Genomic DNA, 26,871 nt, shown 5'->3' with positions numbered 1-26,871 from the left:
TGTGCTCAGAAGGGGCTCCTTATGAATGACTAAAGATACTGCTTTCACTCAGGAAATCCCAAGGGTTTTAGGAGCATTGTGCCAGGAAACAGGGCCAAAGACCAAATACATTGCTTATTATACCTCAGTCCTTTTTGTTACTGTTCTTATTTCTTATGAGAATTTGAGAAAGGGAATGCAAATAATGATTAATCAATAATAATTTATTAAGGATAATCAGTCAAGGGGCACCTGGGTGGTTCAGTCCTTAAGCGTCTGCCTTCGGCTCAGGTCATGATCCCAGGGTCCTGGGATCAAGCCCTGCATCGGGCTCCCTGCTCAGCGGGAAGCCTGTTTCTCCCTCTCCTACTCCCCCTGCTTGTGTTCTCTCTCTGGCTGTGTCTTGCTCTGTCAAATAAATAAAATCTTAAAAAAAAAAAAAAGGATTATCAGTCAATAACATACACCTTTATTTTATTCTTTATGAATTTTCTAAGGAATGCAGACCCGTGCATATTTGTGTGTATCTGTGTATGTGCTGACTAATTTTTGTACATCTGCAAAGATGCTAATAAAATATTTAAATTTGTATCTTGACTTTTAGCCTCAAGCACTTTTTTTTTTTTTTTTAAACAAATTACTTTCTCTTGTGTGGATAGAGCAGCGTCTCTTATCAGTGTTTAGGAAAATTATATGAAACTGGTAAAGAACTAAGTTTCCACATCTGGTATCTGACTAGCAACACGCACTGTTGATTTAGTTAATATTGATTATTGATCTTTAGACAAATCATATGCCTTCTTTAAAAACTTCAAGGTGAAGTCTTGTTTTCTTTTGAATAATGTGTTGGTCAGAGTTCTCCAGAGAAACAGTCAATAGGATGGTGTGTGTGTGTGTGTGTGTGTGCGCGCGTGTGTGTGTGTGTGTGTTTAGAGATTGAGAGAGAGATTGATTTAGGGAACTGGCTCACATGATTGTGTAGGTTTGGGGTAGACCAGTTGCTGGAGGTTTAGGGAAGAGTTGCGGTTCAAATCCAGAGGCAGTCTGCTGGCAGAATCCGTCCTTGCTTGGGCAAGGTCGCCTCTGTTCTGTTAAAGCCTTCAACTGATTGGCTGAAAATCATCCGCCTTATAGAGGGCAATCTGCTTTTATTCAGAGTTCACTGACTTAACTGTTAATCTCATCCAAAAGACACCCTCACAGAAATGTCCAGAGTAATATTTGAACACATATCTGGGCACTGCGGTTGAGCCAGATTGACACATAAAATTAATTATCACGGATTGTGACATCAGAAGCGGGCAAATGCCAGAAATTTATCTGTATATTCTAGTAAGTTCGTTTTGTTTTAGTGCTTAAAGAGCCCATCGTACCCTTCAATAACGGGGTGATGACTGAGGATGCGTGTTTCCCGGACAGCTGGCAATCTTCCTGAGTGATTTGTGTCCCAGGCAGTTGGTGTGGGGAGGAAGCAGCCCTGAGGAGTAGGCCTTCATTCTTTCATTCTGAGATGTCCTTGATACAGGATGACAATTTGAGTTTTGACAGTTACTTTTCTGACAGGAGCATTTTTGCAAATTCACTTTAAATGGAAATAAGTAATGAATAAATCATAGGGCTGACTGTATTCATGTTAAGAGCATGTGTTAGGTGAACTCGGTGAGCACATGTTCTTTGTTGTCTGCCTGGCTTGTTCGAAGGGCTTGTCCTGAGCAGAAGGTGTATCTGGTTGGTTACCTTGTACTTACTTTAATCGGCAGGCATCTCAAATGGTTTGTCTTCAGGTTCCCATGGTGTAAGAAACAGAAGAGTTTTTAAAAATATATGTTGTCTTATAGGGGGAAGATAGATAAAGGATTGCAGAGAGAAAGAGTAGAGCATATCTGTGGACAAGTGAATCCTGAATTGGGGTTAAAATGTCTAAGGGGGAGGGAATGATCCCCCCCCCAATTCAACAACGACTATCAACTTCATTCTTAGAAAAGCTTTTATAGAGGGGCACCTGGGTGGTTTAGTCATTAAGCATCTGCCTTCAGCTCGGGGCGTGATCCCGGAGTCCTGGGATCGAGCCCCGTATCAGGCTCCTCCACTGGGAGCCTGCTTCTTGCTCTCCCACTCCCCCTGCTTGTGTTCCCTCTCTCGCTGGCTGTCTCTCTCTCTGTCAAATAAATAAATAAAATCTTTAAAAAAAAAAGAAAAAAAAAAAGAAAAGCTTTTATAGAATATCCACTTTGCCCTAGTAATTCCCGCAAAGGATTCTTTTTTCACATCTTAATTACTTGACTTGACACAGTGATACCATGTCAGCACAACAGCTATTCATTTAATCAACAGTAAATTTTCTACAAAGGTTTTCAAGTTGGAACTGGTGACCTTTGTACACCGGCACTCTTCAGGGTGCCAGAGCAGTTCTTCTTTAAAGTAGTAGTAGTAGAAATTGGGTTTCTGTTGGAAGCTGTGCTGGGTGTTGACAGGCTGGCACATGGGCATAAAGGAGCTCTCATTCATTGTAGTCTATGTTTTCACAAGGAGTGAGAACTGCCTTCGTCTTCAGTGTTTGATCGTGGTAACTATTTGTTAATGCTTTTTAAATTTCATTCCAAGCTTGAACAAGATATTACTTTTTTGAAAATCTGTCTTATTGCTATAATAATTATACTAAACCTGGCTGTGATACTATAGTATTAAAAGAGGAAAAAACCCTACTTATTAAAGGATGAAATACATCATTTGTAAAAATCCAGAGCTCTTCTAGAAAACTGGTGGTAGTCTGCTGCCCTCAACAAGCATGTTAGTTGTTTTCTTTTTAAAATATCATAATGGGCAAAATTAGGGCATTTTAGTATTTTGGAATATTGGTGATATTTTCTGTCTTCTTGGCTCTCAGCAGAAAGTAATCTAAACCATTCAAATGCATGGTTGTTGATTTTATTGTAGACATTCATCAGGCAATGAGATTTTGTAATTTCACTCAGTCTTTATCGGTGTACGTTATAAAGTTTTCTTTTTTTTTTATGAACCTGAATGCCTCCTGCAATCAGTGAATTCTCTTTGTTCTATCTTTTATTCGTCCCTAGGGGATAGGGTATAAATAAAACTGGTCCCCTTCCTTTCTGAATGGTGAGCCTCAGAGTAAAGATGGTGAGACTAATACAAGTCATGCTACTTGTTCCGAACCTCATACTCTCACCTGAGTGCGGTCCTGACACGGATCCTAGATGTGGGCTCCAAAGATGCAGATACATAACTCTAGATTTCATTTCAGTCCCTGGTGGACTCTGTTTTCTCTCTTCCCCAAATCTGAACTCCTCAATAGAGATCGATCTGGAGAGGTGGCTTAACTCATGTGATGTAGTTACTCCTGCAGGCCCTGCAGGAAAGTTCCCCTTTCTTCCACCCCCATATTAGAGTGTCCCTATTAGAGCACTGATACTATTACCTTGTGCCCCCTGGTGGCTTAAAAAAAGCAAAACAAAATTAAAAACCAAAGGAATGGGGTATTACTGGTTTCCTTAGTTAGAATTTGGGTTGCATTTTCCTATAGGAAAAAAAATTGATTAGTTAACATTGAAATAGATTTCTTAGTACTGTGGTTTAGGTATATTGCAGATTAATTTGGTGTTGGGGAGTTTGAATGGTAACTTAATCTTCATTTTAACAATATTGTTAGCTGTGGGAATACAAATTTCAGGTTTAGCAGAAATGCTTTAGGAACATTATAGGCAGTTTTCAAACAATCAAAGCCATTTCCGTCTTAGTTGGTTATATTCTGGATATCCTAACTTCATCCTCTCTTTAGAGGTTCAGTTTTAACTTATTAATAATTTCTCTTATTCTGGCTTACAGTCCTTTGTTTTTTAGTGTGCCTTTCTACCCCATGGTGAATACTTTCTCTCTCCCATGGGTCTGGTTCGGTCATTTTATGATTTTGTTTTTGTGGAGGGGGAGACTTGCTGTGGGTATTGTTGCTTAGTCCCTCTGAGTTTCACGCTTTAGCTAAGTGGCCAGCCTCGAACAGATTTTGAAGATATTCTGATTTTTTTAAATGCTTCCCTTTTGTGCTTCTGTTCTCAATTCCGAGGGCAATTATTGTCTCTTCAGTTATTTAATTGAATCATTAAAATATCTTTCTCCTCATGACCTTTATTAGCTTTCCCTTTATACACATGCAGAATCAACTTTATATTGATTACAAGTGGGTCAGAATTTCAGTGCAGCTCAGCATCTGTTCAAAATTCTGCCTGTCCCCCTCGAAACACCTCCACACCAGGGAGAAATGTTCCAGAGTGGGGTGGAGGTTTCCTTAGGTCACTTTCCCATCAGTTCAGCAGTCAAGTGAGTGAACACTCTTTGTCAGGAACGTCCTCAGTGCTGAAGGTGCAAAGATGAAAAAGACATCATTTGTGCTAGATGTTTTTTTTTATCTATAGTTTAAGTTAGACATGAAGTAATGCAAAAAAATACGGGTCTCGGACAGATGGTTTTCACAAACAAGGTATGCTGAAGTACACATCCAAAGGAAACATGGGGGTGGTGAGGAAGAGAGCTCCACCTGCTAACTGTTTTCTGAAGGTTATTTATGGGAAACCTCACAGTGGAAGTGACTAGATCGAAGATTTATGTGTCGTTTAACCAGGAGGGTTCTTAGGAAAATCTTTGGCTGGGGACTTTAAATGTTATGAGAAGAAAGAAGAGAATATTTTATGTCTGATTGACCCACACTTTAGAAATAGGCATGAATACCCTATGCTGAGCAGTAGATCATGTTTTATTTTGTATTACTTGGTTTTATTGCTACGACAGAAGGATAACACTTCCGGCATCGTAAGTTTCTGCTTTGGCATCTTTGAGTGAGATAAAGTATGCTCCATAGTTAATCTGATGACTGTAGTGATTGTCCAGGATCCGGAAGCTATTCAGGATAAGAGAAATATCAGAAACTTGCTTAAAGAAGAAAAAAATCAGAACAACAAAGCTGAGTTTAGTAGTGAAGGGGGTAAGGTTTAGGGAAACATGAGAATAGAGAGAGAGAGACAGACAGACACTCCCCATGTGGAAAATATCTCTGTAGATTTGTTACTGAAATGTAGTGTTTGCTGTTCCCTGGACTGCCTTTCTGCTCTGGGGCTTCTTTCTATTAGAAATTTAGAGGATGTCTTCTTTTCTGACCTATTTCCTTGAGGGCAGTGAAGGAAGGCAGGAGATTGATTGGGTCCCTAAGGGCCTTGTTTTGGGAAAGATCAGTATAATAGCCTCTGGCAGTGAGCACGAAATACAAACGTGCTTTTTATAAAGGAGAGAACCACGATTTTATGTATTCTTCTCAATACCTTACTTTTGAGAAAATTAGGATAATTTTGAAATCCTTTTAGGAGATTTACCCATGGGACATTTTTGTCTTGGTTTTTTGTTTTTGTCATTGTCTCAATGGGCAAGTTGGTGTTTTTAGTTCAGGCTCTCAGAGAGGATGCCTGCTGATCCTTTGCTTTTGCGTTTTCCTCCTTCCCTGGCTGCTCCTTGGTCGTGTCCTCTAATGACCCCTTTTCCTTTCCCTAGCCATGCGAGTGTTCTAGCAGTCAGTTCACTTCTCTGTCTGCACTCACTGCCCTGGCAGTCTTATCCAGACCCGGAATAGAAGTACCATCTGTTTGCCAAAATGTTTATTTCCCCCCAGTCCGTTCTTCCAGAATCCAGGCTTGAACACTGGACACTCATTCACACATGTGTAACAGACATATCAAACTTTACCATTCTCAAATTGAGCACAAATTCCTTACCTGCAAAACCTGTTACCCTCAAAGACTTTTGTTTGTCTCAGTTGGGGGCAGCTCTGTTGCTCTGGCCAAAAGCTTGTAGAAATGATCAGTTGCCTCTCTTTCTGTCATATCCTACATCCCATCCGTTAGAAAATCCTATTGATTATATCTTCAAGATCGATCTCTTCCTGCGGCCTCCGCCGTCACCACCTCAGTGGAAGCCGCCATCATTTCTTGCTTAGATTATACGATAGCCTCTTGCCGGATTAGCTGCTTTGCCCCTTTGTTCTCAGTTTGGCAGCAAATCTGATCCAGACATTTAGGAGGAAATTCAGATGATGCCACCTTTCTCAAAACCGTGCAGTGGCTACCCCGTCTCTCAGATTCCTTGAACATGTCAGCCTGCTCCCACCTTAGGGCCTTTGCTCTGCTGTCCACTGCCTGGAGTGCCTCTTGATTCTCTGGGCCTCGACCCTCATCTCCTTCAGGTCAGATCTCACCTTTGCGGTGAGCTTCTCCGGACTGCCCTTTCTTCGAGAAAGCTGCCTCCTCCTCTTTGGATCCCCGATCTTCTTTACCCTGCTCTACCTTTCCTGTTCCCTACGCTTATCACTTTCTAATACACTGAAGATATGCATATCCTGTGTGGGAGCCAACAGCCACATGTGGCCCTTTATATTGTAATCAATGAAAATTTAAATAAAAAATTTTGTTCATCAGTCGCACTAACCACATTTTAAGTGCTCGAGTCACATGTGGCTGGTGGCTGCTGTATTAGATTGTACAGAGAACATTTGCATCGTCTCAGAACATATTATTGGACTACACTGGTAAAGAATTTACAGATTTATCATGTTTGATGTTTATTCTCTGTCTCTCACAAGGATATAAACTTCATAAAGGCAGAGGTTTTTCTCTAGAGAAATTATTTATAAAATTATTTACTGTAGAAAAGTTGCCTAGAGCACTAGTTGGCACATAGTAGGTGATCAACAAATATATGTTGAAGTGAGTGGAATTACCATTTTATTTGAAATAATTACAAGATTGAATTTCTGTGTCAATTTGCAAAGTAATTATTATTAAAATAAAAATACTTGTAGCTAACATTTTTGGAATGCTTATGTGCTGGGCCTGGCACTGCCCTACATATTTATTTCATTGAATTCTTGTAAAAGTTGTGGATGGGGGCGCCTGGGTGGTTCAGCTGGTTGAGAGTCTGGCTCTTGATTTCTGCTCAGGTCATGATCTCAGTGCCATGAGATCGAGCCCTGTGTCAGGCTCTCCATTCAGCACGGAGTCTGCTTGAGATTCTAACTCTCCCTCTGCCCCTCCCCTTGCTCGTGCACTCTCCCCCTCTCTCTTTAAATAAATAAAATCTTGAAAAAAAAAGGGTGCGTGTGGGTGCGTGTGTAAAATTCCCATCTATAGATCAGGGAATGGGCATAGAGAGGTTGAGTGGCTTGACCAAGGAAGACAAACAAGCTCGGTGGTACAGCCAGAATTTAGACCTGCGACACGAGACTTCCAGTGCTTAGGGCCCAGCCAGCGCTCAGTTATTTTATTTCCTGAGTTTCGGGTCAGTTTTGCAGTTGAGGTTAAATCTGTCCTTCTACTCATCTGCTCATTGGGGGAATTAAAGTTAATGATATTTTGTATAAAAAGGAAATGTTACGCTTACTGCTGAGTGGTTTTGGTAACATATAGTGAGTTAAGGATCATTTTTTTTTTTAAACTTGATTCTTAAGATCTTAGATTTCAGTTACCTAAAAAATTATTCATTTAAAAATACTGGTGTGAAATACATTCTCAGAACTGCAGTCAGATCGTGATCACAGCAGGTATCACCTGCCACATTTAGATCGTTCTGATTTTAGCCTGTATTGTGTTAGTTTGATCTCTTGGGTATTTAGTTGCAGTTGCTTATTTCCACATAGATTGTGTGTGTGTGTGTGTGTGTGTGTGTATAAAATAAAATCACTTCCTGGAAACTAAGGTACAAATGAGCAGTGAAATCTGACTTTATTTTCTCCAGGTTTGTTGTTGTTGTTAAGGTGATATTGACTGGGGTTCCATCATTTTAAGAAACCAGGATAATGGCGGTAATAAATTCTTAACAAATGTTTCTTGTGTGCCAGGCACTCTGCTGAAGCCTTTTACATGCATTATCTCATTTAATGCCAACAAAAATTCTTGGAGGTAGGGACTTTTTACTTTTCAGGAAATTATGTTTCCAGGGAAGCTGATGAGTGGCTGAGAGGGAATATGAGCGTGCTTCCTCCCACCCCCAGTGTCTGCAAGGAATCTGTGTCCTTCAGAGACTCTATGGTTTGAAAAACAACCTTGAGTTAATTGATAGAAGTATCTGAAGTAAAGGAGATAGATTTTTATTTCTCTTTTTATACTCTTTCCAAGTCTTCCAAATTCTGTCTTAGAATGAGGGACTGTCATGATTGCCTACTACATTTGAATTGAGAACAGTTCTCAACCCACTCTGTACACTGGAATCAAATGGGGAGTGTTCAAACAAATGCCTGAGTCCCATCCCCAGAGGCTTTGATTTAACTGGTTTGGAATACCACCTGGACATTGGGATTTTTACAAGTGCTTTGGGTAGTTCCAGTGTCCGGTGAGGGTTGAGAACCTGTGGTGTGTGTCAGTGGTCCCCAACCTTGTTTGCACATTGAAGCTTCAGAAACCACTGATGCCTGTGTGTCTCCCCCAGGATTGTGATTTAATTGGTCTGTGCTGGGGTCTGGAGTTTGGAAGTGTTAAGATTTTCCAGGCAATTCCACGGTGCAAACAGATTTGGGGACTTCTGGTTTATGTAGCGGTTTTGGACCCTGGCTGCACATTAGTATCACTTGAAGAATTTTAAACACTCCCATTATCCTGGTTTACACCCACCCCAATTAAGTAGAATGTTTGGCAGTGGACCTCGTTTTTGACACTCAGATGACTCTGGCATGCAGCCAAAGGGGAGAAGAGAAGTTCAGGGTTCTTCATTTTCTCTCCTATATACTTCTGGATCAACTCCATTTAGTTTCACAATTCAGAATACTTGTGGAATGAAGGGAGAAATGACTGGTCTAGAAGAGGCTTTTCCTTATACTGAGTTCAGCTTCTTCCCCCCATATTTCTATTGTGGTAAAATATACATAACAGAATATTTACCAGTGCAGCCATTTTTAAAGTATAAGATTCAGGGTCATTAGGTTCATTCTTAATATTGTGCAACTGTCACCACTATCCATTTTCAGAACTTTGTCATCATCCCTAACAGAAGTCCTGTACCCAAGAAAAAATAACTCCTCGTTTCTCCCTCTTCCCAGCTTCTGGTAACCTTCCACTTTCTGTTTTTCTGAATTAGCCTCTTCTAGGTACCTCAAATAAGTGGAATCGTACATTTGTCCCTGTGTGTTGGGCTCTTTTCACTTAGCATAGATTCATCCATGTTGTCACCTGTCAGCATCGCATTCCTTTTGCAAGGCTGAATAATACTTCATTGCACATTTATACTAAATTTTGTGTATCCATTTATCTGTGGATAGACATTTGAGTTCATTTTCTTAGACCAACATGAAAGACTACAGAGCTAAGCAAATTATGGAAAGTAATATGTTCTGCATTCCGGATAATTAGCTAACAAAGTTCGTTTCACCTCCTTATATTCATGTAGTTTAATTAGTATTAAAACCGAAGATGAGATTGCTGATTTTTCTGATTTACTAATTCTAGCTCCCCCCGCCCTTGTTATGTATTATTTGAATGATATAGAAAATGCATTTGCCTTCTATAACCAAAGAACAATTAAGAAAAATTAAAAATCTTTAATTAAGAAAAAAGTGATATTGTTTCCCCATGCCTTATAGAGCTTGTTGCTTTTCACTGTGTTCTCCAGGAGTACCAGGTGTCAAAGAAGAACGTTTCGAAGAAGGGATGGTGGTAAAGCATTGTGCGTTGTCCCTTGTGGGAGAACCCATCATGTACCCAGAAATCAATAGGTTTTTGAAACTACTCCACGAGTGCAAAATCTCCAGTTTCCTGGTCACAAATGCACAATTCCCTGTGGAAATCAGGTAAGACATCCAGCTTATGAAGATACTCTGCTTGGATCTGTGTTTGACTGAAAGGCATCAGGTATTCGAAAGGGCTTATTGATTACTACCTACATACACATGTTGGCTTTTTGGAGGTGAGAGATGGGCCTACTCTTAAAAAATTCATTCTGTTAGGGAAGATAACAGTAAAAAGAATAGAGGCACAAATCAATTGCTGGGGGAATTCAAAAGAGAATGCAGTTTTTTTGTTTTTCCCCAGAAGGGGAGAAATAGGGTAAAACTTCTCAGAGAAGCCACCGTTTAATTGAAATCTTAAAGGTAGGAAGCTGTAGTTTTTAATAAGAACCTCCCGAGAAAGGTAGGAAGTTAGGGTATTTGTGATACCATTATGTAAATATAGTTCATTTGGACCGCAGAGTGTGTGAAAGAGACTGGCAGCTGGAAACCAAGTTGAAAGGTAGGGGGTAGATTGTAGAGGACTTCAGGTGCTGTTCTTTGGAAAGATCTTGCTTCCTGCAGAGCAGTCTGCTAGCGTGGTTTAAAACGGGAGAGCCAGAAAGCAGATGGGAGAGTGTTTGTTTAGGTAAGAGTCATAAAGATGAAGGTAAGACTTTGAGAATGAGGAGCCGTAAAGAAGACATTATCGAGACGTAATGGATCAGCTTGGCAAACGGCATGGCTCTGAGAGCCCAGCATAGAAGAGGACCAGTCAATGACTGGAGGGGTTCCAGCCATGCTGATTGCTAGGACTATGGGGCCCTGGAGCACTAGAGGATCATGTAAGGAGCATGTTTAGCATGTAAGGTGTTGAGTTGGTTTGGGTGACTTAGAGGGAAGGCTTTCCAGATAGAAATGACCATCTTCTGGGGCCTGGAAATGACCTGTTTTTGCATTATACTTGAACTATGCACATATTGTAACACCAAAAACATAAGATTTTACTTATTTACCTGTGCCTTCCTCATAAGACTGAGTTGTTTGAGACTGGTGACCCCTGCTTATTTATGTTCATGTCACTGGTATAGAGCCTATAAGTTCTCAGGAGATGGCTAGTGAAATATTGGGGAAATTACCACATAGGAATAAAAGACAATGATCTTTTAAAATTCAAAGTTGTTTTGTAAATACCGACCAAAGGAGTATAACAAGAAAAAAAGGAGAAAATAATTTTCTTTTTTTTTTTTTTTTAAGATTTTATTTATTTATTCGACAGAGATAGAGACAGCCAGTGAGAGAGGGAACACAAGCAGGAGGAGTGGGAGAGGAAGAAGCAGGCTCATAGCAGAGGAGCCTGATGTGGGGCTCGATCCCATAACGCCAGGATCACGCCCTGAGCCGAAGGCAGACGCTTAACCGCTGTGCCACCCAGGCGCCCCAGAAAATAATTTTCAAATATAAAAAGACAGTATTGGAGTGATGTCAGCGTCACGGAGGCCTGCCTCGTTCCTTTTCTCTCTTGCCTTCCATTTACAACTAATCAGACGTGCGTAACCAAAGAAAAGCACCTCTCTACAGCACACCAGGACACCCGAGAGATGCATTCATGTGTGCACCCAAAAGTGGGTGGATTGGGCATTGGAGGAGGCAGTGGAGTGAGGGGAGTGGCAGCAGAGGCTGCAGGGACAAGTCTGGTAGGGGGCCAGCACCACCCTTCTGGCAAAGCAAGTGGAGGGTGAAGGCGATTGCTACAGAGCTGGAGAACTTGTTTCTCTCTCTGAGAGACCACAGTAGGGGGGGGAGGGGAGGGAGGGAAGGAAGGAAGAAGGCAGACACAGAACTGAAGGAAAGTATGTTTCCTGCTGTCTGCCCCAGGGGATTTAGGCAAAAGGACTGCCCACTGAGCTCTGGGAACCCCCGACTTGAGGATCCTACTACCCGGTCATGGGGCACACCCAAAGCCCAAGGTGCTAAGCACACCCCTCCTTCCACTGTGCTGCCACCCCCCCCCCTTTTTTTTTTAATGCACAGCTCTCCCCGCCTTAGTGGGGAGTCAGCACTAGTAAGAGAAACCAAAAACTTGTGCTGCAACTCCACCTTCTGGAAGAGAAAAGGAAGGCTTCCAATTACTAACCTGTTAAAATTATTAGAATCAAAGTAAACAAGGCTTTTACCTAAATAAGAAAGGTGTTTCCTGCTTTAGATGCAGTGGCAGAGGCACTTTTCATGAAACACTATGAAAAATCATGGTAATATGATATCACAAAAGGAAAATGATGATTTTCTTGTAATCGAACCCCAAAACACAGACTATTGCAATCTGATACATAATTCAAAACTAGCTATTATGATGAAATTCAGCAAGCTACAAGAAAGCTTGTAGAAAGGCAATACAATGATCTCAGGAATAAAATTAATGAATAGAAGGAATACCAAAGAGATTGAAATTCTTAAGAAGAACCACACAGAAACTCTGGAGCGGACAAACTCAATGAATGAAATGAAGAATCCATTTAGAAAGCATTGAAAATAGAGCAGATCAGATGGAAGAGAGAATTTACGAGCTGGAAGATAGGAATCTAGAAATGATTCAGGTGGAAGAGGAGAGAGAACTAAGATTTTAAGAAAGTAAAGAAACCCTGTGAGAACTATTGGACTCCATTAGGAGAGTCAACATTAGATAAATGGGTATATACCAGAGGAATAAGAGAGAGAGAAGGGAGCAGAGAACATAAAGAAATAATAGCTGAGAACTTCTCAAACCTGGGGAAGGAACTGGACATACAAGTCCACAAAGCTAATAAAACACTTATCTCAATGTGAAAAGACCTTCTTTAAGACACATTATGTTGAAACTGTCAAAAGTCAATGGTAAGGAATTTTAAAGGCAGCGGGGAGAAAAAGGCAGTAACTTACAAAGGAACCTGCATTAGGCTATCAGCAGATTTCTCAGCAGAAACTCTATAGCTTTGGGAAGAGTGGAATGATTTTTTCAAAACAGTGAAATATAAAAACTGCCTCCCAAGAATATCTGGCAAAGTTATCCTTCAGATATGAAGGAAAGATAAAGGCTTTCCCAGACAAACCAAAACTGAGGGGAGTTCTGCACCACTAGACCTGCCTTACGAGATAGGCTGCAAGGAGCTCTTCAGGCTGAAATGGGAAAATGAAAATACACAAAACTGATGAAGGTGGTAAATGGACAGTTAGAATTAGAAGACTGTAACTCTTTTTTTGAATAGTATATTAAACTCTTAATTATAATAGTATAAAGGTAAAGGAAAAGCATTAAAAATGATTGTAGCTACTACAACTTGGTAACAAAAATCACAGCATGAGAAGATAATTTGTGACATCAAAAATATTAAAGAATAACAATTATTATATGGTTTCACTCATATGTGGAATATAAGGAAGAGCACAGAGGACCATAGGGGAAGGGAGGGAAAACTGGGAAGAAATCAGAGAGGGAGACAAACCATGAGAGACTCTGGACTCTGGGAAATAAACTAAAGGTTATGGAAGGGAGGGGGTGGGGGATGGGGTAACTGGGTGATGGGTAATAAGGAGGGCATGTGTTGTGATGAGCACTGGATGTTATGAATGAATCATTGAACACTACATCAAAAACTAATGATGTACTATATGTTAGCTAATTGAACATAAAAATAAAAAATAGTGAATAAAAAGGATGAAATCTTTATAGGCAAATCAAGATAAATTGCTATCAGCAGAAAAAATGACTGTTTTATCTATGAGACGTTTTTTGTAATCCTCATGGTAACCACTAAGCAAAAATGTAGAGCATAGATACGAAACATAAAGAGGAGGGGAGACTGAGCAAATCACCAGGGAAAACCACCAACTTACAGAGGTAGAAACAGAAGGAAAAAGAAACAATGGGAAAGCAAAAGATTAAGTGGCAGTAGTAAATCATTACATATCAATAATCACCCGAAATGTAAATGGATTGGATCCACCAATCACAGGGCACAGAGTGCCTGAATGGATTAAAAACAAAAAAACTCCCGTAAGATTGAACTAGATGCTGCCTATAGGAGACTTTCTTCAGCTCTAAAGACATCTATAGGCTCAAAGTGAAAGGATGGAAGATGACAGTCCAAGCAGGTGGAAATCAAAAGAAGGCACGTGGAGCAATGCCTATATCAGAAAAAATAGACTCCAAGTCAAAAAGCATAACAAAAGACAAAGAAGGTCACTATATAATGATAAATGAATCCGTACATCAAAAAGATAGAACACTTGTAGATATATACAGTTCCAGTACCCAAACACCGAAATATATTAAGCAAATATATTAAGAGATCTTGAGGTATAAATCAATAATACAATAACAGTAGGGACCCAGATAACCCCACTATCAGCAATGGACGGATCAAGAAAACATTGAGACAGGAAATCAATAAGTAAACATTGGAATTGAACCACACTTTAGAACGAATGGACTTAACAGACATACATAGAACATTCCAAATAAATAAAGAACTCAGTCAATTTAGCAACAAAAAACAATCTGATTAGAAAATGGGCAGAAGAACTAAATAGGCATTTTTGCAAAGAGGACATCAGAATGGCCAGCAGGTGCAAGAAAAGATGCTCAACATCACTCATCATCCGGGAGATGCAAATCAAAACCACAGTGAGAAACCACCTGTTAAAATGGCTGTCACCGAGAAGACAGGAGACAACAGGTGCTGGGAACCTTTATACTTTGTTGGTGGGAATGTAAGTTGGTGCAGCCACCATGGAGAAGAATATGGAGGTTTCTCAAAAAATTAAAAATAGGTCTACCATATGATCCAGCAAGTCCACTTCTGGATATATACCCAAGGGAACTGAAAACAGGATTTTGATGAGATATATGTACTTCCGTGTTTATTGCAGCATTATTCACAATAGCCAAGAATGGAGACAAACCAACTGCCCATCATCAGATGAATGGTTAAAAAAAGTATGGTACATATACACAATGAAATATTATTCACGGATGAGAAAGGAGGCTATCCTGCCATTTGCAGCAACTTGGATGGACCTCGAGCACATTATGGTATGCAAGTCAGAGAAAGACAAGTACTATATGATATCACTTATATGTGGAATCTCAAAAAGTTAAATTTGTTTAAAAAAAAAAAAAGAAATAAAATGGTGGTTATCAGGGAATGATGGAGGGTATTTAAAGGTATAAACTTGTAACAAGTAGTAGATAACCCGTAGAGACCTAGTGCACAGTATAATGAATATAGATAATAATACTGTACTATGATTATATTATGTGATAAATGTTACATTGGTAATCATATTACATATATAAATGTAACATGCTCTACACCTTAAACTTACCCAGTGTCACATGTCCAGTTTAGTCAATAAAAAAGACACTATTGTTTGTAAAAAAAAAAAAAATCATACACAGGCACGCACAAAGTCAGTTTAAAATTTAACATCATAGGAAGTCAGAGAGTTGGTTAAAATTGGCTCCTGGGCAATAATGAGAAAACCAGTGACATTGTCACAGGATAGCTAAAATATTACTTTTTCAAGTTGTAGAAAAAGGTAAAGTTAAAAGGGAAACGCTTTTAAAATGTCAATGTATAAATTTTGCATGGGTTACCATTCCTTTTTAAACATTTTCGTTAGGTTTAAAACCCCTGGGTTTTCAGATGGCTCATGAGGGAGAAGTTGGGATAGAGAGGTGTTGGGATTTATATACACACAACATATACAAAAAGGGAGTCTATCCCAAATTTGAGGCATATGTGTGTAAAAAAGAATTAAATCTTCCAGAAGTGGAATGTAGGTAATTCTTTGCAAAATGATAAGATGATTCATTGTTTGCTCACGCACAGTACTCCTTGCAAATGCTTACGGATTGAAGAAAATTACAGAGAGATATAAATAAGCTGTGTACTTGAAAGTGTCCAGCAAAATGCCTGGCACATAGTGAACATTCAGAAACTGTCCTTGGGTCTTTCTTCCCCACTCTCACTGGTGAGCCTCCTCTTGTCAGCAGGGGGATCATGATACGACACGATGTCCATACTGGTCTTGACTGCCATCCGTGAAAAATGGGATACAAAGGCATTGATTAAACCAGTCTGTTAGAATGGGCAATGGTCAATTGGGAGGGAGACAAAGAGGAAGAAGTGAAGTGGCAGGGGCGGGGGAATAGGAAATTAGCAGATTTCTCTGATGTTGAACGCAAGAGTTTAAAAAAATGGAAGGGTACACCCTATGAGGGGTACTCAAGAAAGAAAGAATGCTCAGAAAAGGGGAGTTCCCTTTTTGGATTTTTAAAGCATTCTTTGAGCTCCTGTATCAAGGGCGCCATAATTCAGGGGTGTGCGTCCCTTCTTTAGTTATGTCCTTCACTGGGCAAAGGAGAGAATATGCGGGAAGTAGCCATTGCAAGTTTGGACCTCAAAGAATTGGCATATCTTGGTTATTTATTGAAATACCTATTTAGACAGAGGAAAAAAACCCAAAGCTGAGATTGACAATTATTGCTAGGATCAACACACTATTGCTAGGATCTGAGATTTTCTGATAATTGATACCCTAATATAGATGGATTGAAGAGCATAACGTCTTAGGTGTCCCTTTCTCTAATGCAGAGCGGTCTACTGGCATGGCAATAACAGATATGCCCAGGTGTTGGGAGTCCTAAATACAAGGGAACTTTCCTCCCCCCACATTTCCCCAAAGAATGATGTGAATAGTTCAGAAAAAAGTTAAAAGAAGAGCTCTTAGATTTGACATACCAGATACTAAGATGTGTTCTAAAACTATGAGTTTCAAGTAGTCTGGACTGTACACTGGTGAAACGAAATAGTCCTGAGCTACCCCTACTTTTAAACGAATACTTTCCTGACTTGAGGCCTCTTTGAGCTGATCTAAGCGCTCTCTCACTTTAACCCATTGGCCCAAGAGAAAATGGAAAGAGAAATACTTCTCTGAGTACAGATCATACTGTTTCATTTCTGTGAATTTGGAAGAATCCAACTACCAGTTGTTTCTGGTGTCTTAATTTCCTTTCAGAAAAACAAGGCAATAGATTTATGAATATAGAACAGAGGCCATGAATTTTGGAAGTTACCCCTAATGTTTATAGTGCTAATTCTATACAGCAGGTCAGCTCATTCAGTTGAGCTATCAAGTGAACATCTTGTAACCATTTTATCATTGAGCATGCTCTGGGAAGTAATAATGTGCTCTGGGTAATTGTCAGTTTACTAATTTTTTTTTTAATTAAAAATTTTTTTTTCCTAAGTTACTGCAGTACCACCCATACTTTGATACCTTCTAAGGAGATTCTTGATTTTGTCAGTTGGCCTTCCCTTGACCCACACGCAAGTGTACATTCAGACTACTTGCCTTTTCATGATACTTAACTTTTCCTTAAGAGAATTTCAGTCTCCCCTCCAGCTCCAAAGTATGTGGCTTTTTGCTGACAGTTCTCCCACCAAGGGGAGTTTTTACAGTGAGTAGTCCGCAAGGATTATGGAGGATAGAAGCTAACACCTCGGGCAAATGAGAAAGCTGTTAGATTCGGTGCAGCTTTATGATTTTGTAAACACAGGGGTTAATAAAAGCTACCAGAATACGTAAGGCACTTCGTATTAATAATAGGACTGGTAGCGGTTGGGCCATAAAAGCCTTTTCTCTTGAGGAAAGGCCCTCTTAATTCCGCCAAAAAAACGTGGTTTTATAGTGGTATTTTTGGCAGGCGTTTCCCTGAGATGTGGTAGCATCTTACCAGTTATCTTTTCTTGTGATCATTCATCTTAAAACCGAGTCACTCAAACTAACAACCATTTATTTAGCTCATAATTCTGGGTCAGCTGGCTTTGCTGGTCTCGGTGTTGTTCATGTGTCAGTTGGCAGATCTGCTGGGCTGGCTGGTTTATGATGGCCATGGCTGGGACAACTGGGGCCCCTCTTCATGGAGCTTCTTACTTTCCAGTACGCTGGTCTGAACTTCATCACATGGTGGAAGGATATCAGAGCAGCACAAGAGGGCGAGCTTCAGGGCAGAAGCCTCTTTTGAGCCACTGCGTGCGTCATACTTGCTCACTTCCATTGGCCAAAGCAAGTCCCGGCTGAGAGGGCAGTCCCAGCTGCAGGGCAAGGGGACGTGGATATAGGGAGAGGAGGAGTTTATGGCCATGTTTGTAGTCTACTGTGTGGCACAACGGGCTGTAGTGGTCAAGGAGGATAACCTTGAACCACTGGGACTCTGTATTTTTTAGGAACTCAATTGAAAAAAAAAAGTGATAATTTTATGGGATGGCTGGAGGGTTGGTTGTTAAGACCAAAGGTTTGACATTGGCAGTTGATCAGAAGTAGGTTTTATTTGTCCTGCACCCCCTTTAAAAGCTTTTTTGGTTTGTTTTTTGAGCCAACAGTTAACATCCAGAGATTTTGCATGAAATCTGAATTTCTGACTTTTGGAAAGGACAGTCTGGCAAGAATTGTTAAAAGCCAAGTATAAAGTGTGTTTTTTACAATACCAGAACACTTCACTCTTACCTGGTTTTATTACTCACTGCACTCTGACACCAGACATGTGGGTTTTTCCACACCAAGCAATTCTCCAGTTCTCCGTGGACACCAACTGGGTGTCCTGCGATTCAGTTCAGTTATGACACTACCTGGAGTTAGTGTAGACTGCATAGCTTAGGGGCTCAGCCTCCCAAGACTGCCCCACTTCAGATATCAGGCGCAGTTCCAGATTGCGCCTGGACTTCTGACCAACCAGCTATAGATTGGGACCTCCCACGACTCCCTCCTCAAGCTCAGTAATGTGCTAGAACAGCTCACAGAAAAAGGGAAAACCATTAACTTACTATTATTGGTTTGTTATAAAGGATACAACTCAGGAATAGCCAAATGGAAGAGATGTGTGGGACATGGTATGGGGGAGGGGGCGCTCCGCTTGATCCCGTCTCCAGGCACACCCCCTCCCCCCAGTACCTCAGTGTGTTCACCAGCCTGGAAGCTTTCGGAACCCCATCATGTAGAGGGCTTGTGGAGGTTCGAGGACATAGGCAGGATTGGGTCGGTCTTTGTCAGTTGGTGATTAGCTCAATCTCCAGCCTGTCTCCCCTCCCTGGAGGTTGGGGGGGGTGGGTCTGAAAGTTCCAACCCTCTAATTACATGGTTGGTTCTCCTGGCAACCAGCTCCTATCATGAAGCTGTCTAGGGGCCACCAGGAGTCACCTCATTATTAAAGTAAATCTTTATGGTTGAAGGGGGCTATGATGGGTAACAAAGGATGCTTCTCTCACCTCTGTCACTCAGGAAATGCCAAGGGTTTTAGGAACTTTATGCCAGGAACTAGGCATAAGTAAATATATCGTATTATACAATATCACACCAAGTAATGGTTATCTTTTCGAAGAAGCCTGTGGTTTTCAGCTTGCCAGACTCTTCCCCATTTTGTTGTCTCCTCTGTCATGAGGCTGGTGTCACCTGCCACTTGTCAGAGGAGTTCACGGTTCATCCTCTTACAGCAGAGAAGTTTCTGTCTCCATTTCTAACAAATATGAAACCATGGAAGGTACCACATGGTCAAGGAAAATGGAAGCATATCGCTTTGAGTAAGGAAAGAATATTCTTGTGTGTTTCCTATGCACTCTGTGTTTTGGTCTCCAGAGAACTTTCTCCTTTAAAAGTGGCTTGCTTGACTCACACTATATCCTTGGCCCCTATAGGCTTGTGAGTTGATGACCCTCGTTCTAATTCTGTACAGTCCGTGTTTGCATTCAGCCCTGCAGTCAGAGCGGTCCATCACACCGTTGTTCTGCTAGGCGCACCGTGTTACTCCTTCCTACAGACTGCTCTGGGCTGTGATGCTGGTGCCCTACAGTAGGACACCTTGTTGAAAGCAGACCCCTGAAAGGCATCTCGTTGTGAGGTAATGAGGTCGTTGAGAGGGATGTTCTACCACACTGAGTAGTTTCTTCTCTCTGGGGACTTGCAGAGAACTAACTGGGGTGTTCTTCCTTTGTGGACATTTGAAACCTATGACCGTGTCTCCCTTTTTATGAGTGTTTTAGGGTTTAGAGGCTCTCTATAGACTTTTTGTAGCTCTTTGTAGACTGACACGCTCTTAGCTTCATCTGGAGTCCCCCTTTTATCATTATTTTCTTATCTGTTTGTTTTATTTTTAAGTTTACATTTAAAATCCAGTTTTTTCTTTTTTGGTAAGTACTGTTGATGCACGGCTTTCTGTGTGCCAGCAGCTGATCCTGTGAAGACAGAACTCTGGTCCGTATGTAACTGTGCACAGTTAGCGCTTAACTTCTCAGACCTCCCCACCCCCACCGGATTTGTCCGTTCGTTCTTTTACTTTTGAGCACCTTCTTCTGAAACTGTGAACTTCATTCGCTTTGTTTTGCTTTTTCCATCAGTATTTCTGTTATTTTGTTTGCTCTGTATGTTTTGTTTTCTTTAGTTTTTGCTAAGACATTTACCATATGTGTTAGAGAACCTCTAGAAATTAGCTCTTCACATATTAGATGCTTAGTGAATGTTTGAAGAAATGCATGATTTTTAATGAAAATAGTTTTCTTGTATTTGTTAGCTCAAAGTGGTTACAGAAAACAGCTTCCAGTGAAATGAAGATTATACATATCACCCGATCCTTTCAATAGAATCTTTTCCCCCCTCCCAGCCTGTTTCGTTTGTAGTAAATATGTTAAGGTTTAAAATGTATGTCTTTTCTTGTGTCTATGAATTGATCGAATACTTTTCAGAAATATGCAGGTCTACGGGTGCCTGGGTGGCTCAGTTGGTTAAGTGCCTGCCTTTGGCTCAGGTCATGATCTCAGGGTCCTGGGACTAAGCCCTACATTGGGCTCCCTGCTCAATGGGGAGTCTGCTTCTCCCTCTGTCCCTTCCCCTGCTTATGCTCTCTCTCTTTCTCGCTCAAATAAATAAATAAATAAAATCTTTAAAAAAAAAACATGCAGGTCTAGACAGATTAAAAAAAGAGAGAGGAAATACAGTCAGGTGTTAAGAGCTGGGCTCTGGTCTAGAAAAGATCTGGTTAGAATCCTAACTGAATCTCTTGCTGTCTTAGTGACATGAAGATAACTCTCAGGGCCTAGTTTCCTAACCTGTGAACTGATTTTGTAATCATGACGGTCTCATAGTGGCATTGTGAGTATATGAGATAATACATGAAAACACTTAGGAGTTTCACCATTGGAAACGTAGGCTAGATAATAATTTGGTCAAAGTATACTTTAAGACAAGCACCATTACTTGAGACAAGGTAGACATTTCTTAATAATAAAATTTTAAACCCACCAGGAACATAAAACAATATAACAATTTAAAACTTGTAAACAGTCAATAACATAATCTCAACATTGAAAGAACTATGAGGAGAAGTAGTAGGCTTTTAACATACTTCTCTCAAACTGTTAAAACAAGCAAATTAAAATCAATAGCAATAGTGAAGATTTGAACAACGAAATCGACAAATTTCGCCTATATTACAGAAATAGAGCATTGGAACCAGAGACTTTGAAATATAATTTTTTTCAAGAGCATGGAACTTGATTGCAGACTGATTACCTAGTGGCCATATGCTGGGCATTATAGCAAGTTTCCTCAAAGTATTGAAATCATATAGAGCATGGTACTGAACATACTGGAATTAAACTATAAATCAACACAAAAAGATTAATAGAATATTCCATTGTGTTTGTAATTTAAGCAGTATACTTCTAATTCACTTATGGGTTCAAGAAGAAATCACAATGGACGTCGAAAATATTGTAATGGATAATGATGGGAATAAAAACAAAACTTATGGGATAGATGTCAGCAGGAATAACAGAGTACAGACCTTCAAAACCTGCTCCTCTATAAAAACAATGAGAACACTAGCAAAAATTGTCAGAATCAACTTTTTCTTGTAGGTACCCAACAATCTGAGGAGCATTTATTCTAGAAAAATGGCTGAATCTCAGTAGGAACAGTAAGCCTTGTGGTATGTTAATATGGCCTATTTCATGTCCTAAGCTTCATGGTGTCTTTTTTTTATACTAATTTTTTATTTTGTTTTGTTAGTCACCATACAGTACATCCCTAGTTTTTGATGTGGAGTTCCATGATTCATTACTTGCGTATAACACCCAGTGCTCCATGCAATGCGTGCCCTCCTTCATACCTATCACCGGCCTAGCCCAATCCCCCACCTCCCTCCCCTCTGAAGCCCTCAGTTTCCCAGAGTCCACAGTCTCTCATGGTTCATTCCCCCTTCTGTTCACCCCCCCTTCATTCTTCCCTTCCTTCTCATGGTGTCTTAATATGTCCTATTCCATCCCCACTCGCCCAGCTCTGTAGTAGCCTTAAACCATATAGCTTATAGTCATAGTAAAAGCCAGCAGCCTGGCAGCCAGGGGAGGGGGCAGAACAGAGTTGGAGCTCCTTCAGAGTCCCATTTCCAGAGATTTGTCATCATGTGGGTTATGTGGCAGTTCCCTGAACCCCTCACGCACAGGGGTTGTCTTTATTTGAAGTGACTCACATTCTGTCCAGTGAAAAAGCTTTTCTCTGGGGTGTTGCTCGTTATCGGCAGTTATCGGCAATCAAGCTAACTAAAGAAATTAAAAGGAAGAGCTGGGGAATGAGATGTTCATAGTGAACTTTGAAAAGCTCCAGTGTATTCCTGGGAAGCTAGAAGCCAGCCCGTAGGCAGCCCGTCGCCTGATGTTGATGTCTTGAGCAAGCAGACAGTGAAAACTGAGGTAGAGTTGTCAACTGCATGCCTGGGCATGGAAGGCAGGCCCCAACATACACACAGAACCTTCAGCAAAGGCTGGAAGCCTTTCTGGTCGAAGGCATTTAAGGGTATTTCTGGCCAATCACCAGCAGACTACTAAGCTAACGGAACAGGCTAAACACAAGAAAGAATACAGAATTTACCAACGTAGTTCAGTAACAACAAAAACAGCAACAAACAGATAAAACAGCAACCCTGGGTTGGGAGGTATCTAATATACAGAATTGCACATAATAGTATTTAAAATGTTAAATGTTTATTTAAAAAATCGTGAACTAGACAAAGAAGTGAGAGTATGGCCCATACACAGGGAAGAAAACAGCTAGTGGAAACTTTTTCTTTAAGAGTCCACATATAAGTGAGTTCATGCAGTATTTGTCTATCTGTGTTTGGCTTAGCTCACTTAGCATAATGTCCTCCAGGTTCATCCGTCATGTTGCACATGGCAGAATTTCCTTTTTTTCTCATGGCTGAATAATATGGCACTTTCTTTATCCATTCATCTGTTGATAGACACGTTTTCATGTCTTGGCTATTGTGAATAATGCTGCAGTAAACGTGGGGATGCAGATATCTTTTCAAGATACTGATTTCATTTTCTTTGGATAAATACCCAGAAGTGGGATTGCTGCATCATATGGTAGTTCTATTTTTAATTTTTTGAGGAGCCTCCATAGTGACTGTACCAATTTACATTCCCCCCAGCAGTGCACAAGGGTTCCCTTTCCTCTGCACATCCTCGCCAGCACTTGTTATCTTGTCTTCTTGATAACAGCCATTCTAACAGTGGTGAAGTGATATGATATTTTGATTTACATTTCCTTGCTGATGAGTGATGTTGAGCTCCTTTACAAGTACCTGTTGGCCATTTGCATGTCTTCTTTGGAAAAAATGTCTATTCTAGTCCTTTGCCCATTTTTAAAAATCAGATTAAGTTTTTTTGCTCTTCAGTTGTAGGAGTTCCTTATATATTTTGGATATTAAACACGAATAGATATATCATTTGCAAATATTTTCTTCCATTCTGTAGGTTGCTGCTTAGATTTTGTTATCATTTCTTTTGTTGTGCAGAAGCTTTTTAATTTGATGTGGTTCCACTTGCTTATTTTTGTTTTTGTTGCTTGTGCTTGTGAAAGACCTTTTCCCTATGTTTTCTTCTAGGAGTTTTACAGTTTTGGGCCCAACATTTAAGTCTTTAATCCATTTTGACTTAATTTTTGTGAGCGTTTTAAGATAGGGGTCCAGTTTTGTTTTTTGTATGCGAATATCCAGTTTTCCCAGAACCATTTAGTGAAGAGACTGTCCTTTCCATATTGAATAATCTTGGCTCCCTTGTCAAGTATTAGTTTACGGGTTTATTTCTGGATTCCTGATTCTGTTTCATTTGTCTGTTTGTTTTAATGTTGTTAATGTTTTATTTTTTATTTATTTTTTTAAAAGATTTAATTTATTTATTTGACACAGAGAGAGAGACAGCCAGCGAGAGAGGGAACACAAGCAGGGGGAGTGGGAGGGGAAGAAGCAGGCTCCCAGTGGAGAAGCCTGATGTGGGGCTCGATCCCATAACGCCGGGATCACGCCCTGAGCCGAAGGCAGACGCTTAACGACTGCGCTACCCAGGCGCCCCTAAAGTTGTTAATGTTTTAATGTTAGTGTTAATACCATACTGTTTTTTTTTACTTTATCTTTGTATTATAGTTTAAAATCAGGAAGTATGATGCTTTGCACTTTGTTTTTTTCCTCCTCAGGATTGCTTTGGCTATTTGGAGTCTTCTTGTGGTTCCATACGAAGTTTAGGATTGTTTTTTCTCTTTCTGTAAAAAGTGCCATTGGAATTTTGGTAGGGATTGCATTGAATCTATAGATAGTTTTGGGCATTATAGACATTTTCATTTTCACCATATTAATTCTTCTGATCCATGAACATGGGATGTCTTCCCATTTGTGTCTTCAGCGTCTTTGATCAGTGTTGAGAGGTTCTTGAAACTAACATAACAATACACTTTCTAAGGCTCCATTTCTAGAAAGTGATTCAGTCTTGAGAGAGGCCCAAAAACCTGAGTTTGCAGGTGCTTCTGATGCAGGTGGTCCTGACCACACTTGGAGAAATACTGCAGTGAGGCTTGAAATACTGCTCTTGGCTTTCTTTGACAAAGCGCCAGCCGGCACTGTTTGTGAACTGACCATTCTGATGGAGGCATTGTGGTGCAGGGCTGGGGAACAGGCTCTGGAGTCACATCTCGGCTCAGATGTCACTATTGACACTTGTGGATTCTTGAACAAGCTGCTTAACCTTTTGAATCTCAGTTTCGTCATGTCTGAAATTGGCAGAAGTAGCAACTACCTTGTTGTTTTACTGAGAAGATTTCATGGATGGTAAAGCACAGAGCACAGAGCACCCAACGCATGATGAATACTCAGTAAATCCTTCCCTTTTCCTTCATCCTCCTCCTCTTTTCCTCCTAAATTATCTGGCCAGACCTAACAGCCCCAGATGGTCTTAGGGATTCTGGTTTTAATGGTGGTGGATGTATGGACCACTCGGTTATTATTTATTTATTATTTATTTATTTATTTATTTATTTATTTATTTAATTTTGTTCAATAGGAGCATCAAACTTTAAGCCATTTGATTTCTTGCAAATATAAATCTCTTTTCCTTTTTTCCTTGCTTTAGTCATTGGTAGGCCTTGTTCTGCCTTCCAAGCCAATGGCCTGCTCATCTCTACAGAAAGGCAAAAAGGAAGAGGGATTTTTATGTTCAGTTGTCAGTGCATTTATATATATGATTCCTCTTAACTCAGAGCTTTAAAACGAGCAGGACAAAGGATCGTCGCAATAATCTTGTCAAGATTCATTGGGCATTTTCACTGGGGACTGGGTTTAGGATTGTATTTCCCTTTTATTTTATTGTCCTTTTTAATTGTTCTCAGCAGCAATGTGAGACTCTCAGACACAAATTATTATCATTGTTTTAAGGTTATAGCATTCTCTTGCTTTTTTGGAACGAAAATGATGCTATCTCTGTATAGAATGGTGACAGATAAATGACCACGCTGAGAACCTTATTGCTTGTCCTTTGGAAATAGAGGCCAACAGTAGGCAGACATAAGATCCTTGAGGCTCAGAAAATTTCTCCAAGGTACTGTTAATGTTTCGAGTCGCTTAGGAGTAAGTTCTGTAATTCCTAGGGACTTTTCCTCCTCTTCATGCTTCCTCTGCTCTTTGGTAAGAGATGTATAAACTTCCTTGATCATAGCATCTCAGACATTTAGTACCGACTAAAATTTCTTATTGGTACTGTTAGTGTCCAGGGCTTCCTTTTTTGGCAAATGATGGAGGTTTGTAAAATAACTATGGCCTTTGGAATTTACTGTTCATAATCTTAAGTAGTTATAAAGGATAGTGAAAAGGTCAAGCCAGTTGCCATTTTGCATTAGGCAGCTTTATGACAAAGTCCTGTAAGTATCAGATAATGATAGCCAGCAGTATCCATTAAAACAATCTCTTTTATTTTTTGTAAAACATAAAGTCCAGTTAAGGTAGCATAGCCTCTCTGTTATTGAAGAGGCTCCCAGCAAAAGGGATGGTGAGACAGAATGCTGCCATTAACAGTATCCTCCTGTTTTTCATTTTCAGTAATTGATGTCCTTTGCTCAGTAGTGACACAAGATTGAACTTTTCAGGATTCCCTTTGTATGCCAGCATTGGAGAGGGATTAAAGCAATGAGTCTGCCAGTATTTTAATCACTTCTTAACTTTGGTTAGAGCTTCTCCACTTTTAATAACTTTGGGTTTAGACCCTTCCGATTTTTCCATATGTCACTAAGCCAGATCATTTTAAGCATTTGTTTGGCCTGCATGCCCTCAAAAGTTAGGTTAGCTCAAGTCAACAATATCAAGTAAAAAGTAGCTTTAAGTACCTGCCTGTATGGCTGGATAAAAAAAATAGGGTTCCTGCCCTTCAAGGTCTCACATTCAAAGATTGATAAGGCTGATATTGATAGATACAAAAACATAAAACCAGTTTGATGGTGAATTTTATGACATGTGAATTATATTTCAATTTTTAAACGTGCATAGACTTTGAAGCAAAAAAAATGCATAAATGAATTCTGGGGGTAAATACAAATTCTGGAATAGTTATAGAAAGTTAATAGTGGGAGAATTTGGTCAAAGCATTATTAAAGGGAAATTTCATTCTAGTTGCAAATTTATTGAAGAAGATGAATTATGAGATCTGGTTTTGTTGTTGTTGTTTTTAAAATTTTATTTGAGAAAGAGAGTGAGAGAGAGAGCATGAGTGGGGGAGGGTCAGAGGGAG

General features: G+C 40.1%; 1 protein-coding gene across 3 annotated transcripts in view; it reads left to right on the top strand.

Moving 5' to 3' along the window:
- The window catches only part of LOC123784713 (S-adenosyl-L-methionine-dependent tRNA 4-demethylwyosine synthase TYW1), a 210,644-nt gene that overhangs the window by 89,223 nt on the left and 94,550 nt on the right, over positions 1-26,871 (top strand). For all 3 annotated transcript variants that reach the window (XM_087868361.1, XM_087868364.1, XM_045786138.2), the window contains one exon: positions 9,637-9,814. In XM_087868361.1, coding sequence (XP_087724487.1) covers positions 9,637-9,814 — 178 coding nt within the window. The remainder of the gene's footprint in view (positions 1-9,636; positions 9,815-26,871) is intronic.

Source organism: Ursus americanus, chromosome 2 (assembly GCF_024610735.1).
Source record: "Ursus americanus isolate L20-20 chromosome 2, mUrsAme1.1.p, whole genome shotgun sequence".
In the NCBI taxonomy this organism is placed as follows: domain Eukaryota; kingdom Metazoa; phylum Chordata; class Mammalia; order Carnivora; family Ursidae; genus Ursus; species Ursus americanus.
Note: the sequence above shows the minus strand (reverse complement) of the source record. Positions and strands in the feature narration are given on the sequence as shown.